At 48.8% G+C, this 16305-nt stretch overlaps 1 protein-coding gene across 1 annotated transcript in view; it reads left to right on the forward strand.

The window, feature by feature from the left end:
• Positions 1-16305, forward strand: part of SNX29 (sorting nexin 29) — a 473054-nt gene that overhangs the window by 20298 nt on the left and 436451 nt on the right. Inside the window, exons 2-3 of the mRNA XM_062180202.1 lie at positions 4676-4737; positions 7793-7845. Coding sequence (XP_062036186.1) covers positions 4676-4737; positions 7793-7845 — 115 coding nt within the window. The remainder of the gene's footprint in view (positions 1-4675; positions 4738-7792; positions 7846-16305) is intronic.

The raw sequence follows: 16305 nt of genomic DNA on the forward strand, positions 1-16305 counted from the left end.
TGTTGTTGTCTTTTTTTTTTTTTAATATGAATTCCCTTTATGACGTTAAAAAAATAGCAAAGGCATTTCCAGAAGGGGAAACCTTGTCAGGCTTCCGCTGGCACTGCCCAAGGACAAGTGGAGCCATTGGGTTTCGTACTTGGAAAAAGGAAGACAGCAAGCCTGCCTTCTCTGTTCTGATGTCAGAGAGGGAAGAGCAGAGGCAAAACCTGCTGCTAAGCAAAGAACAGGGGTCATGGACGGACACAGGTGTCAGGAGAGGTGCTGGCAGCCTCGGGCAGATGGGGTCTGTAACCTTCCTGGAGGACAATTCAGGATGGCCTCAGGTCTGGTGAGAACAGTGTGTATCCTATCTGTGATAGAGACCTCTTCCAGAAAAAAGCAATAACAAGGGGGCTGGCACTGTGGCACAGGGGGTTAAAGCCCCATACTGCAGTGCTGGCATCCCGTATGGACGCCGGTTCAAGTCCCAGCTGCTCTACTTCCAATCCAGCTCTCTGCTATGGCCTGGGAAAGCAGTAGAAGATGGTCCAAGTCCTTGGGCCCCTGCACCTGAGTGGCAGACCTGGAGGAAGCTCCTGGCTGCTGGCTTCAGACTGGCCCAGCTCTGGGTGTTGTAGTCATCTGAGGAGTGAAGCAGTGAATGGAAGACCTCTCTCTCTCTCCCCCCCTCTCTGCGTCTGCCTCTCTGTAACTCTGCCTTTCAAATAAATAAATACATCTCTCTCTAAAAAAAAAAGGCAATAAGGGCAGCGTTTGTGGAGCCAGTTGTAGGGCAGGAGGCTTGATATGGTGGCCAAAACATTAATGGACTCTCTAGGGACATGGTCTCACGTCAGGACAAGTTCAAATTAGGCCTAATGGGTCAAGCCACCACCTGCGATGCCAAGATTGCACATGGGCTCCGGTTCATGTCCTGACTGCTCCATTTCCCATCCAGCTTCCTGCTGATGCACCTAGGAAGGCAAAAGAAGGTAGCCCGAAAACTTGGGCCCCTGACACCCATTTGGGAGACCTAGGTAAAAGCTCTGGGCTCCTGGCTCTGGCCTGGCCCAGTGCTGGCTGTTGCCACCACCTGGGGGGTGAACCAGCTGAAAGAAGATCTCTCTGTCTGTCTGTCTGTCTATAACTCTTTCAAAATAAATAAACTAGAAAACACAGCAAAACACAGATTAGGACAGAGCTAACTCTTTTATCATGGTCCACAAGACGCTGTGTGACTGGCCCACATCTGCTTGTCTTATCTTTCCCCTCTTGTTGCTTGCATGCTTTCTTTCTTTCTTTTTCTTTTTTTCTTTTTTTTTTTTTAAAGATTTATTTATGTATTTGAAAGTCAGAGTTATACAGAGAGAGGAAAGGCAGAAAGAGAGAGAGAGAGGTCTTCCATCCGACGGTTCACTCTCCAATTGGCTGCAATGGCCAGAGCTGTGCTGATCCGAAGCCAGGAGCCAGGAGCTTCTTCCGGGTCTCCTACATGAGTGCAGGGGCCCAAGGTCTTGGCCATCTTCTTACTGCTTTCCCAGGCCATAACAGAGAGCTGGATCAGAAGAGGAGCAGCCAGAATTAGAACCGGCGCCCATAAGGGATGCTGGTGCTTCAGGCCAGGGCGTTAACCCGCTGCGCCACAGAGCTGGCCCTTCCATCTTGTTGCTTTCTACAAAAGTGACAGCAGACCTCTTTCCAGTCACTGAAGACCAGAAGCCAAGCTTGAGGCCTCTGGGCCTGTCTCCAGCTGCCTGCTCTGCCGGGTGGCTGGCCTTCCCCGTCTTGCATGGCTGCTCAGATGTCCCCCATGCAGAGGCCCCGGTGGCTGGCCTGGTTAGGGCAGACCTCTTGGTCCCCCCCCTCCCCCCCCTCCCCCTGTATCCACTGTTTTTTTTTTTCCTAGTGTGACCCTCTAACATCATCTCATTTGTTAGCTTTCTTACAAATTACTTGTTTCTTCCTGTTAGAATTTTAGCTCCATGAGGAGTTGGCTCTTTTATGCCACTTAACCCCCCGTCCCCAGCACTCAGAACACTGCCTGGCACGCAGTACAAGTTAAGTAATATGTGGATCAGAGCTCAGAATTCTGGATGACTGTGAGTTGAGTTTCCCAACACCTGGCATGGGGTGTTGGCCTGTGGAGTGGCTGAGGAGGTTAAGGCTCAGCCTAGCACCTGGCGTACAGGTGATGCCCCCTGGCTCAGGCGTGCTGTGGAGGACGTGCAGGGCTCAGAACTCATCTCCCAGACAGTGAATGCCTGCGGCCCCTCCCTGGTGCCGCTCACAGGGAGCTGCTGAGGGGAAAGGGAGAGGAAGAGGCAGAGGAAGAGGGAGGGAGTGGTCAGGTCTCCCAGCTGCTTGTTTGCTCCCCAAATGTCCGCCACAGCCAGGGCTGGGCCAGGCTGATGTTAGGAGCCTGGAAGTTTATGTGGATCGCCCACGTGGATGACAGGGGCCCAAGCACTTGAGTCATTATCTGCTGCCCCCTAGGACACATTGGTAGGAAGCTGGATCAGAAGTGGAGGTGGTAGGGGCTGTGTTGTGGCCCAGGGGGTTGGACTGCCACCTACAGTGCCAGCATCCCATATAAGCGCTGATTCGTGTCCCGGGTGCTCTGCTTCTGATACAGCTCCCTGCTGATGCACCTGGGAAAGTGGAGGACAGCCTGAATACTTGGGCCCCTGTACCCACAGGGGAGATTGAGTTTCTGACTCCTGGCTTCTGCCTGGCCTGGCACTGCCCATTGCTGTCATTTGGGGAATGAACCAGCAGACAGAAGATCTCTGTCTTTCTCTCTCTCTAACTCTGCTTTTCAAATAAATAATAAATAATAAATCTTTTTTCCTTTTTTTAAAGAAGCAGAGGTAGGACTTGAACTGGCACTGTGATTTGGGATGCAGGTGTTCCAAGTGGTAGCTTAACCTGTTGTGCCACATTGTCCACCCCGAGCATCTACTCTTGTACCTTTTGAATGTGTGTGTCTTTGAAATGGCTGTGTCACCGTCCACAGCCGCGTCTGGTTGCTGGAGTGGCTGGGCCTCTTTTAGAGCCCCAGTCGTAGCTCTGGCGAGTGTGCGCCTGGCGCTGCGACATGCTTTTGCCACAGTTCATTGCATGTCCTGTGTCAGTTTGGAATGCTTCTGGCTGCAGGTGACAGCCCACAGTGGTTTGTGCAATGGGTGGTTTGTTTTGTGAGAGTTAGGCTGTTTCTAGTATTGGTTTAGTGACTGTGATTTCAAGGCTGCCCTCCCTGTGCCTGTCTTGTCCTTTCCCTCGGTCACAAGGCTTCAGGGTGGTAGGATACTGCTCTGGCCGCACCCACCACACTGTGACTACCATACAAAGGATGGAGGAAGAGTGATCCCCCTTCATGTTTTTTGTTTTTATCAAAGAGGCGTAACTTTCCCAGATGCCTCCCGGTGTACTTCTGCTTACTTCTCCTTGGCCTTCTTCTTCTTCTTCTTCTTCTTCTTTTTTTTTTTTTTTTTTTAAGATTTACTTATTTGAAAGACAGAGTTACAGAGAGATGGAGAGACAGAGAGAGTCCTCCATCCAGTGGTTTACTCCCCAAAGAGCAACAATGGTTTGACATGAACTGATCCAAAGCCAGGAGCTTCTTCTGAGTCTTCCCTCATGGGTGCAGGGGCCCAAGGACTTTGGGCCATCCTTTGCTGCTTTCCCAGGTGCATTAGCTGAGAGCTGGATAGGAAGTGGAGCAGCCGAGACTTGAACTGGCGCCTGTTTGGGATGCCATTGCTGCAGGCAGGGGCTTTAACCTGCTGCGCCACAGCCCTGGCCCCCTCCTTGGCCTTCTTAAGACTTCTTAAGGTCAGCTAAGGCAGAGAATGGGGTGAGGAGGTTTTTCAGTGTGTGGTGCTGAAGATGGCCTGGGAGAGGTATATTGGAGTTGTTGGTGAGCTCATGTAGCAAGTGGTGTGTGCCAGACTAGAAAACTTGGTGGGCACCTATGGACCACTTTTCTCCCTAGGGGATATTTGGCGGTATCTGGAGACATTTTTTTTTTTTTTAAGATTTTATTTATTTATTTGAGAGGTAGAGTTACAGTGAGAGGGAGAGACAGAGAGAAAGGTCTTCCTTCCGTTGGCTCACTCCCCAAGAGGCCTCAACGGCCGGAGCTGCGCCGATCCGAAGCCAGGAGCCAGGTGCTTCCTGCCAGTCTCCTATGTGGGTGCAGGGCCCAAACACTTGGGCCATCCTCCATTGCTTTCCCAGGCCCCAGCAGAGAGCTGGATTGGAAGAGGAGCAGCCAGGACTAGAACTGGTACCCATATGGGATGCCGGCGCCCCAGGCAGAGGATTAACTTACTTTGCCACAGCGCCGGCCCCCTGGAGACATTTTTATTACATCTTGGCTATGTGTGTGCTAGTGGCATCGGGTGGATTGGGACCAGGAATCTGCTGACCATCCTTAAGACTGAGAAACCCCTGGGCTGTCTGGACACATTCTTCAGAGTTTCTTTAGCTGTTTCCCTGTAATGCAGCAACTGGCAGATGGTCACCCTTTGTTGTGATGTGCATTGCTAATACCTACTCTTGCTGTTGACTTTCTGAGAATCAGTATCAAAGAAATGATCCTGACTGGGACCAGCCACGCACTGTAATGTCTGGAAAATAGTCTTACCAGCAAGCTAACAGCAGACGGAACTAATTAAGTCTCATTGCATTTTAGCATCACAGAACAATGACAAAAGACAGTTTCTCCTGGAGCGACTGCTGGACGCAGTGAAGCAGGTAAGAAGAAGGCACCCGCGTGGCTCGTGGCTGGATTGCTACTGTCAGACAGTTAAGGGAGCAGTCATTTCCCCCCCTTTCCAAGCACAGACTCCTGCTTTGTGTCTGGGAATACTGAAGCTAATGGTTCTCCCTGGGAGGCAAGGAAGAGGGGGAGAGTGTATGTGGGTGTAGTTCTTCCGTCTTCCATTTCCAAGGCCCCCTGAGGGCTCCATCCTGCACGATGGCCCTTAAGGAGGGCCTTGATGCAGGTTTCATTCTCATTTTCGAGCCAGTATTTTAGGGCAGATCTTAAAGCTGCAGAGTGGCGGCTTGGGGTTAGGACGCTGTGAGGACAGAGCAAGACCGGAGGAGTGGTACCTGCCCCAGGGCCTCTGCCACTACCAGCAGCAGTGGCGGCTCACGCTGTTTCTGATGCCTGGCTTCTGGCGGTGCTTAAAGCTGAGCTTGGGCACGAGGCTGGAGTCGTTTTGCTTGTCTGCGTGTGCCCTCCGTGTGCTCTGTCAGCCGTCATTTTCACCCACTGCTTTCCATTGCATGCTTCCCACCACCCTGTGAGAGCATTCCTGTACTTCTTTTCTTTTCTTTTTTTTCTATTTTTAAAAGATTTTTATTTATTTATTTGAAAGAGTTACAGAGAGAGAGAGAGGTCTTCCATCCACTGGTTCATTCCCCAATTGGCTGCAATGGCTGGAGCTGCACTGATCTGAAACCAGGAGCCAAGAGGTTTTTCTAGGTGCAGGGGCTTCTGGGTGCAGGAGCCCAAGAACTTGGGCCATCATCTATTGCTATCCCAGGCCATAGCAGAGAGCTGGATCCGAAAGAGGAGCAGCCGGGTCGTGAACCAGCGCCCATATGGGATGCTGGTGCTTCAGGCCAGGGCTTTAACCTGCTGCGCCACAGTGCCAGCCCCCCTGCACTTATTTTCATTTAACAGATGAAAAATGAAACTCACAGAAATCCACTGACTGGCTCAAGGTGTCATGGTTAGGAAGTGACAGAGCTCAGATCCGAACCTGGGGGAGCTCACTCTATGGAGGGGGCCTTCAAAAAGTTCATGGAAAATGTGTTATGTAAAAACTATTGATGAATTTCAAAGTTTGTACTAAGAGGCCTTTTTTTTTAAAAAAAAAAGAAATTTATTTATTTATTGAAAGTTAGAGTTTCAGAGAAAGAGGGGGAGAGAGAGATCTTCCATCCACTGCTTCACTTCCCAGATGGCTACAATGGCCAGGGCTGGGCCAGGCTGAAGCCAGGAACAAGGAGTTTCATCCAGGTCTTTCACATGGGTGACGGGGCCCAAAGACTTGGGCCATCTTCTGCTGCTTTTCCTAGGCCATTAGCAAGGAGCAGGATCAGAAGTGGAGTAGCTGGGACTTGAACCAACATTCATTTGCATGCTGGCATCACAGCTGGAGGCGTTACCCACTACACCACAATGCCCACCTGCCCCTACCTTTAAAATAATAAACAATTTATTTATTTGAAAGGCAGAGTTACAGAGAGAGAAGGAGAGACAGAGAAGAGAGATGTTCTGTATGCTGGTTCTAAATGGCTCCAGTGGCTGAGACCGGTCCAGGCCAAAGCCTGGAGCCTGGAACTCTATCTGGGTCTCCCATGTGGGTAGCAGGCATGTACGTGGGCCATCTTCCACTGTTTTCCCAGTCACATTAATAGGGAGTTGGATTGGAAGTGGAGCAGCTGAGACTCGAACTGGTGTTCTGGTGTGGGATTCTGGCATTGCAGGCGATGACTTAACTTGCTGTGCTACAATGCCAGCGCCCAAAATAAACTTAACCTTTAATTCCATTTTCTGCGGACTCTTCGAAGTGTCCTTATGTGTGATTATAATATAGGGAGGGAAATACTTTAACCAGGGTGTGTATTGAGTGTTAAAGTAAGCCTAGAGAATTTAGCACCTGCTCAAGCCTTCAGGCATCCTGGTGTGGTGGAAGGGACACAGGTTTGGGCTCGGATGTTGCTAGGGTTGAGTGACAGTTTCATCTCCCCTACCCTCTGTGAGCATTCCATTTCCTGTCCCTGAACTTTTTCAAGTAGGCGTGTGTGTTTGTGTGTGTGTGCGCGTGTGTGTCCCTGCTCAGACATTGGAATCCTACAAGCCTGTGACCCATAGCACAGATTCTATACCTTTAAAAGAAAGTGCTGGATAATGGTGAGTGTTGCACAATATAGTGAATTGCTTGTTGCACATAAAAATGGTTACAATGGTAAGTTTTATGTTCTCTGTGTTTTACCAGAATTTAAAACAATGTAGTTTGCTTCCATTTTCACTCACCCTGGATGAGTGCTTGTTCAGCACAGCGGAGTGGCTTGTTTGAAGCCTGATTGATGTCGCCTTACAGCGAGTCGTGGCAACGTGGGGTTCTGTCGGAAGGGAGCCGTCATCCTAGACTTGTGGGAGTTTTAATTTTCACCTGTTAAGAGCCCTGCATTATAGACGCTCAGCCGCTGACAGATAGGAGCAACCTCCTAGAGAATTCGCAGATGGCAATCTACGTTTGTTTTCCTGTTGTAATTGTTTTCCCACAAGGCTGTCTTCTGTACAAGTGGGAGATAAGGGCTTCCTTTAAGTGGCACTTTGCCGTCCGGGTGTCTGCCCTTTTTAACGCTTTATTTATTTATTTGAGAGGCAAAGAGACAGAGAAAGAAGAGTGAGTTCCCGTCTCCTGATTCATTCTTCAGATGCCTGCAAGGGCCAGGGCTGGCCCAGGTTGAACCAGGAACCAGGATCTAGGAACCAGGAACCCAGTCCAGGTCTCCCATGTGGGTGGCAGGGATCTAATCTGCTGCCTCCTCGGGTCTGCGTTAGCTCTAAGCTGCCATCAGAAGCCAGATCTGTGATATTAGACATTGGTGTCCCACTGTCAACTTAACTGTTTTGCCAAATGCTCCCTTTTCCTCATTCCTAAGTCCTGTGCTGACACCAAGGCGCAGGGCTCCCGTGTCCTTCTCCTGACCCCGAGGGCCGTAGCTGTGTGATATTTTGAATGTCTCTTCCCAGCAGCTGATCTCAGCAGCTTCTTTTTCTGTGCAGTGCCAGATCCGCTTTGGAGGGAGAAAGGAGATCGCCTCGGATTCCGACAGCAGGTAAACGCATCGCTTCTAAACCGGTTGCCATCCAGACGGAACAGTGGCGAGAGGGATCCGGCTCTGTACTCTGCCTGTGCAGCCAGGACGTGTGGGGATCAGTTTCCGGTCAGCTGTGGACCACATATGCAGAGACCACACACGTAGAACCTGTCCATCTTCCCGTAATGCTGCTTCTAGGAATCTATTCTGAAAGACCTTTCTGTGTAATGTTATTTTCAGGGTGACTAGAACAATTTAGTTTTTTTTTGTTGTTGTTGCAGGATTAAGAGAATGCCCGATTTCAGGGTAGTTTTTAATTGTGAAAACTCAGAAACCTGAATAGCCAAATAGTGGGAAGTGGTTGATTGATGATCCTGCATCAATGGGATGGAATGTTATGTGACCATGAAAAATGATGTTCATATAGAATTTGTTCTAAGCAAAAAAGTGCATCTGTAGAAATTTTAAAATTATCTAGGTAGTGAAAATGCATATGATAAAAAATAAACAGTAGGATGCGAAATTATGTGGGTGCAGCTTGGCCCCAGCTTATGTTAAAGAAAAATTCTGGGAAAAACCACAGAAAATGTGAGCAGAGGTAGTGCTGAGAGTCAGAATGCTGGGAATATTTGAGCTTTCTGGCATTTCTTGTATATTATTACTCTGCTTATGTGTTCCTTTTATGGTTTAAAAAAAAGTCCAAAAAACTGCCATTGATGTTCATGACCCAAGAAAGGCATAGGCTTTTTACATTGGGTAGAAGAGGCATGCGTTGTTGGCAAAGGTGGGAGACAAAGAGGCATCCAGTGCTTGCTGGAAATGCGTTGTCAAGGCCGTCAGAGCTGACTCATGCTCCGCGGTCCCTGGCGTGGCCAGGGGAACATTCCTGCAAGGGAAGGAGGGAGGGGAGCTCACTTGCACAGCATTCACACACCCCCGCCCCCGGAAACTGTCCAAGTCCCTCTCTTGCGCCTGCCCAGCCAATAGAGTCAATCATTCCCTTACTGTTCTTTCATCCTCTTGTTCTCTGCGACTTGATCAGCCCTGAATAATTCCTTTAGAGGTGCATTGATAGAGTTTTGAGGGGTTATTTCAAACAGGCACAGATTGAAAATGACACTCCCCCGCCCTCTGTGTTTGCTTAGTTTTTCTCCATTAGAGTTGTTACCTAACGAACTGTCCCTTTCTGTTGTGTCTGTTGCCTGTGTTCCCTCGCTGCAGTGTCGGCTCTGTGGGGGCAGGGATGCTTTGCTCTCCTGTTTACTGTGCCTAGAAGCATCTAGAAGGTGCTCCGTAGAGCTTTGTTACTGCCTCGCACTGTTGTCACCACCATGAGGCATGTGAGCGCTGAGGCAGGACGGCTTCTCCATTTCTTTACTTTTCAGTGTTTTACTCAGACATTTTTATGCTTATGAGATAGTAGGTTCTCTGTATATGTTTGTGGCATTGGGCTTTTAGACTGATTCATTGGTTCAGTTCTATGGGGCCTGGCCTTGTTCAGCACGGGGTTTCTCATTTTGGGATCCAAGTTCCATCTGCATCAGAATCACTTGAAAGCCTTACTGATTTTTTTTTTTTTTTGAGATTTATTCATTTACCCAAAAGGCAGAGTTACAGAGGAAAAAGAGAGAGAGAGAGAGAGAGAGAGAGAGAGAGAGAGAGATCTTCTATCTGCTGGTTCACTTCCCAGACGGCTGCAGTGACTGTGGCTGGGCCAGGCCAAAGCTAAGAGCCTGGGTCTACCATGTGAATTCAGGGGCCCAAGCACTTGGCCCATCTTCCCAGGCACATTAGCAGGAAGCTGGATCAGAAGAAGAGCAGCTGGGACATGAACTGGTGTCCACATGAGATGCCAGTGTTGCAGGTGGTGGCTCCATCTGCTATGCCACAATGCCAGCCCTGGGGTTTATTAATTAATGATGCAGATTGCATGTCCCATCTGAGGTCTGCTGAATTGGGGTGTGTCCGCGTGAGTGTGTGTGGTATGATTGTGTGTGCTTTGGTGGAAAACTTGTTCCAGGACTTATATTTCCATGAGGTTTCCCCATGATTCTAGTGGATACTGAAACTTCCAGTGCAATCATTTTTCCAGGTCTTGGGATAAAGAGAATTAAAAAGGGATTTGTCTTCTCTGGCCAGTTTGGTTTGTGTGTCTGTATGTGATGTGTGCATGTGTATGGTGTTTAGTTATGTGTACATGTATTTTTGGCTTTGTTTTTATTTATTTATGAAGATGTATTTATTTGTTTGATAGGAAGAGTGATAGAGAGGGAGAAGTATCTTCTGTCTACTAATTTACTTCTTAAATGGCCACAGTGGTCAGGGGTGATCCAAGCCGAAACCAGGAGCCTGGAACTTCATCTGGGTTTCCTACGTGGGTGGCAGGAGCCAAATACTTGGCCAATCTTCTATTGGTTTCCCAGGTACATTAGCAGGAAACTGGATTGGAAGTGGGGCAGCCAGGATTAGAACCATCGCCTATATGAGATGCCAGCATCACAGGTGGTGACTTAACCTGCTGTGCCACAGTGCTGGCCCCTATTTTTGGGCTCTTTACTTTGTTGCTTTTCTGGTAATTGTGCTGTTCATTTCCTCGGAGAGGCCATCCTGCTCTGAATGTGATGGAATTTACTAGTATGACTTACATGTAGACGTTATATTCTATGGGAGTATATAAAAAGTTCATTCCTTCTGTGACAGCTGTTGTTTATGGATTAAAGGACCATCCTGCTTAATATTAATGGTAATAGCTACTGCTTTGGTGACTCATAATGTATTTATTTAAAAGATTTATTTATGGAGCCTGTATTGTAGCATGATGGGTTAAACCACCATCTGCAGTGCTGATATCCCATATAGGGACTGATTCAAGCCCTGGCTGCTCCGCTTCTGATCCAGTTCCCTGCTAATGCTGCTGGGAAAGCAGCAGCCCAAGTACTTGGGCCCTTGCAACCCACATGGGAGACACAGATGAAGCTCCTGGCTCTTGACTGAGGCAAGGCCCATCCCTGGCTGTTATGGCCATTTGGGGAGTGAGCCAGCAGATGGAAGATCTCTCTTTCTCTAACTCTCTCTCTGTAACTCTGCCTTTCAAATAAATAAAATAAATCTTTAAAAAAAAGAGATTTATTTATTTATTATTTGAAAGACAGAGTTATAGAGGAAGAGAAAGAGAGGGAAAGAAAGATTTTTCCATTTGCTGGTTCACTCCCCAAATGGCTGCAATGACTGTGGCTGGACCAGGCCAAAGCCAGGAGCCAGGAAATCCATCTGGGTCTCCCATGTGGGTAGCAGTGGCCCAAGCACTTGGGTCATCTTCCACTGCCTCCCCAGGCTCATTAGTAGGGAGCTGGATTGAAAGTGGAACAGCTGAGACCTGGGACTGGAACCTGTGCTCATATGGGATGCTGGCGTCGCTGGCAGCAAGCTTAACCTACTGCACCACAGTGCTGGCCCCAGCTGTTCATTCTTTGTGATGAGGCTTAGTCTTTGGTACAGCCTCAGAAGGAGTGGTGGTCTGATCCTTCCTTTGCTGATAAGGAAAATGATGCAGCCTGGTTAAATGTCTTGAGAGTGTTGGGGTTAGGAGATGGACCTTAGTTTTCCAGGTCTGTTCTTCTCTGTTACATCATGTTGAGTAATTAAATTGTGAAGCTAGGTTTAAAAAATAGGTGGCTTTGGGGCTGGCTCTGTGACAAAGTCCCGGCTTGTAGTGCTGACATCCCATATGGGTGCTGGTTCGAGTCCTGGCTGCTCAACTTCGATCCAGCTACCTGCTAATGCACCTGGGAAAGCAGCAGAGGATAGCCCAAGTTCTTAGGCCCCTGCACCTGCGTGGGAGATTCAGAAGAAACTCCTGGCTCCTGGCTTCTGATTGGCACAGTTCCAGCTGTTGCAACCATTTGGGGAGTGAACCAGTGGATGGAAGACCTCTCTCTCTGTCTGTCTCTACCTCTCTCTGTAACTCTGTCTTTCAAATAAATAAAATAAATCTTTTAAAAAAATGGCTTTCACCTTCTATGGGATTCCTTCTCTATGTCGGACGGAGTCTTGGTCTTATGTTTGTCTTAAGTTTGTCTTAACAGTGGTGCCATCATTGTGTAGGAAAGGTCACATCATTGTGCGCATTCTGAGAAGGTTTAACCTCAAGAGGGACTATCAGGGAACATTTTAAAATAGCCAGTTTAGTGACACAGTGGGTGAAGCTGTAGTTGTGACACTGGCATCCTGTATTGGAGTGCTGGTTCAATCTGGCTGCTCTGTTTTCAACACAGATCCTTGCTAATGCACCTAGGAATACAGTGGAAGATGGCCCAAGTAGTTGGGCCGTTGCCACCCATATAGAAGACCCTGATGGACTTCCTGGCTCCTGACTTCAGCCTTGCCTACCTCTTGATGTTGCAGTCATTTGGGGGAGTGAATCAACGAATGGAAAATCTCTTTCTCCTCCCCCAACTCTGTATAATATTTTTAAAAAATTATAGAAAATAAGTAACTGTTGTGAGGGTGACGAGATGGATGAGCCACCTCTATTCCTCATCCCCAAGTGTCCAGCACCAGAGTTCAGCTCACTTCCGTCCAGTTTGCTCAGCTGCTGTGCTGGCCCCCATCATGGTCATCAATGTGGTTCACAGGATGGCTGCTGGAGCTCCCTGATGGGCTCCCCACTTTCATCCTTCTGCTTCCAATGCATTGAGAGAATCCTGCAGGATGCCGCTCCCCTCTTTTCACTCCCAGGTTAGACCTTTCCCCACACTGGCATCTCTGCTCTTGGGAGAAGGACCCACATCCTAAACACAGCCTGGAAGGTGCAAGCCCATTCCCCTGCCTCTGCCACAGTCTCCTTGGCTTTTTTTTTCTTTTTTAATTGCTTTTCACTACTGCTTCTGGAAAATCTGGTGGATTCCTGCCGGCACTACCTGCTCCCCATGGCTGTCTGCTGGCCCCATTTTCCTGCTCTGTGCTGCTCTAGTCTGTAGGTCTGCTTCAGGTTACACGTGTGCGTGGTGAAGTACCTGTCTGCTTAGCTGGCTGCCAAACAAAAACTAAGCCTGCTTTGCCCCATGGGTGCCCCCGTGTCTGACATGTAGTCAGTGCTCAGTGAATCGTTGTTGGCTTGTTCAGCAGTTGGGACCTGAGTGCCTTCTTGCTCTGTGCTGGCCCTAGGGCTTCCCATACATTTCAAGTATGTTGCTACCCCTCTAGTAGCTTTCTGGCTATGGGGAAAATAATCCATAAGGCAGAGACTATAGAATGGGGTGCTGAGGACCATAATTTGGGCTCTCCATATGCCCTGGAGACTGGTGTGAGAGTGTGTGGGCCCTCAAGGCCTGCCTTGGGATCCTGGCCATTCCTTCTCTTGTGCACTTGCCTAATGTCCTTCAGTGCAAGAATTCGGGCATCCTTACTAGTTGTGTAGATGAAGTGAGATATCATGTGTTAAAGCGCCAGACACGTAGGAATGTGAAGTTCGTCCCTGCCCCTCAGGGAGTGAAGTCTGGCTGGGCACACTTGTCACTTAGCTGGTGACTCTTGCCCCTTGGTCACGGCCTGTTGATGCAGGCAGTAGGCTGCAAATAGAATGGAAGTGCAGTTGTGAATCTGGAGCCTTGCAGATGTTTGCTTTTGCTCTCCGAGGAGTGATTGAAGTTGGAGATTTCCTTCCTGTATAGCTCTGGGCAGTTTTTGATCCCATTTGGAACAGAGGGTTCCTTGTGTGTATCTCTTCCTGTATCAATCTTATCCAGGAATCTAAGACCCAGTGTCTACTAGGAAATAATATATTATTAGAAGAGTTTGGCTTTATTTGTTTATTTATTATTTATTAGTTTTTCTTTGAGAGACAGTACCCAGGGGCTGGCAACTCAATCCAGGTCTCCCCTGTGGCTGGCAGGAACCTAACTCGGGCTGTCATTGGCACTTCCCATCACTGGCATCAGCAGGAAGTTGGAGTCAGGAGCCGGTGTTGAAACCAGGAATATCTGATATGGGATGTGGGTGTTTTAACCTCTGGACCAAAGCCTGTTCCCACATTTACTGTCTTAGTAAGTTCTAGACAGGACTGTGAGATGTTGACTTGTGGTTGCAGCTGGAGTCCAGCTGGTTGGAACCAGCATCAGTGGGAAGCTTTGAGACAGAGGTCTACACTGGTGTGTCGGGCAGGGCTCTTTGGTATCAAGGAACAGAAGTCTGCAGCTGAGATTACTGTGAGCTCAGAGATTGGGAAACAAGGCCATGTTTGGAAAGAGCAGAGGGCCAGGGCAGCTTTGTAGGGCTCCTAAGCCAGAAACAGGAGCTCCAGAAATGGTCTCCTACCTGGAACAGTATCCATTTAAGGTCCCGTGGTTATAGGAGAGCATAAACCAAAATTTCATATTTTGGGTTCTTGCCATTTACTTAGATAAGAATTCTAAGCACCGGCCCATACGAGACGGACGTTCAGGATTTATTTGGAAAGTGAGAGAAATACACAGGAACGAGGGCTATGAAGGGAAAGTGGGTCAGAACAAGTAAACGGGGAGATCCACACCAGGCTTTTCCAAGGAGCAGCCCGGAGACTGCAAGCCAGAGAGGGCACGCACGTGAGGGGGCAGCGGGCGTTGCGGGAGAGCAGGCGTGAGAAACAGCAAAACCGGGCCGGCTTAGCACGCTCCAGCCTGTATCCACTTCCAAGAGGGGAGTGGTTACATGGTCTGATTGACAGGGGGATGGATACAGGTGCGATCACACAGGGGGCAGGGGGTGTGGCCTCCAGCTCATGGGCCTGATCCTTCCTCCCTCATTGGTCCCATGTCACCACTGCCGGAGTAAAACACCAGCTGTTTTCTTTTCTTTTCTTTTTTTTTTTTTTTTTAAGATTTTATTTATTTATTTGAGAGGTAGAGTTACAGACAGTGAGAGGGAGAGACAGAGAAAAAGGTCTTCCATCTGTTGGTTCACTCCCCAGATGGCCACAATGGCCGAAGTTGTGCTGATTTGAAGCCAGGAGCCAGTAGCTTCTTCTCATCTCCCGTGCGGGTGCAGGGGCTCAAGGACTTGGGCCATCTTCTACTGCTTTCCCAGGCCCCAGCAGAGAGCTGGATTGGAAGAGGAATAGCCGGGACTGGAATAGGCACCCACATGGGATGCCTACATGAGGATTAACCTACTGCGCCACAACGCCGGCCCCACCAGCTGTTTTCTCTCTCATTTGCTCAGGATTGACATGTTGGGGAAGAAGCATCTGGCCAGTTTCAGCTCACCACCCACCTCTTGGCCACCAGCTGAAGGATTTGGTTGGAGGAACTTTCTGGAACCCCATTGGCCTCTATAGTGAAAACATGTCTGTTTAGGTTTACTGTTCCAACAAGACTGGAGCCAGTGAGGAAGAATAAACCTTCAGGACAACATCTGAGTGCTCCTTCTTTCTTTCTTTTTTAAAGATTTATTTGAAAGGTAGAGTTGGGGGCGGGGGACAGAGGTCTTCCATCCATTGATTCATCCCCAACTGGCTGCAGTGGCTGGAGCTGGGCCCATCTAAAGCCAGGAACGGAGGGCTTCTTCCTGGTCTCCCACTTGAGTGTAGGTGCCCAAGCTCTTGGCCCATCCTCTACTTCATTCCCAGGTGCCTTAGCAGGGAACTGGATTGGAAATGGAGCAGCCAGGACTCCATATGAGATGCAAGTGTGGCATTGTGCAGTGCCACAATGCCGGGCCCTTAGAGTGCTCTTTCAAAAACCGAAAGAAGCAGGATGGCCACAACACCCAATGATTGATGGCTGTTGCCCCTGTGTTGCGATGGTAATCTCCTTTGGTCATGGCTGTTTGCCAGGCAGCTTGTAGATAGTCTTGTTATACATTATCAGTCTCATTTGATCCTTGCAACCACCCTGAGGTATAGGCATGCAGGAGGCATAAAAGCTTGGGGTTGATCACTCGTGCAGTGTTTGTTGGTGGACGTAGCCCAGGTGTTGGTGCTGGGAGTACAGGCTTAGGGTCGGGGACCCCAGGGTTTGTAGGTGGTGCGGTAGAGATCGAGCCCAGACTTCCAGTTCCCAGTGTGGCCCTTGTTCTGTAGCACCACGTCCCCTCTTGTTTTTTCTAGCACACACTTTCCTAAAATGAAAGATCTGTGTCGCTGCAAGTAGCTGACACCATTTTAGGTGTTCGGTGTCATTTTATCAAATTTGTTTCACTCGCCTTCAGGGTAAGTCGTTCTCCTTTACAGTTTGTTCCTGGGCTCAGTAATAAATTCCAAAAGGGGGAGGCTTGGTTTGGTATTAAGTTGAACTAAATGAAATGACAAATATTGGATCTCTTTGGACCTATTAAAAAATGGCAGCTTGTTTAAGGTAGTTCAGAATGACATGTCTCCAGCACCGCTCCTCTTTTTAGACAGAGATCACGCAGGTTGCAGCCTTGGATCCTTCTCAGCATGGAAGGCTTTAATTGCTTTGACTTGCAGGGGTCTCTTCTGTCATGGGAAGCTGCTTTCTCTTT

Source organism: Lepus europaeus, chromosome 21 (assembly GCF_033115175.1).
Source record: "Lepus europaeus isolate LE1 chromosome 21, mLepTim1.pri, whole genome shotgun sequence".
NCBI classification, from domain to species: Eukaryota; Metazoa; Chordata; class Mammalia; order Lagomorpha; family Leporidae; genus Lepus; species Lepus europaeus.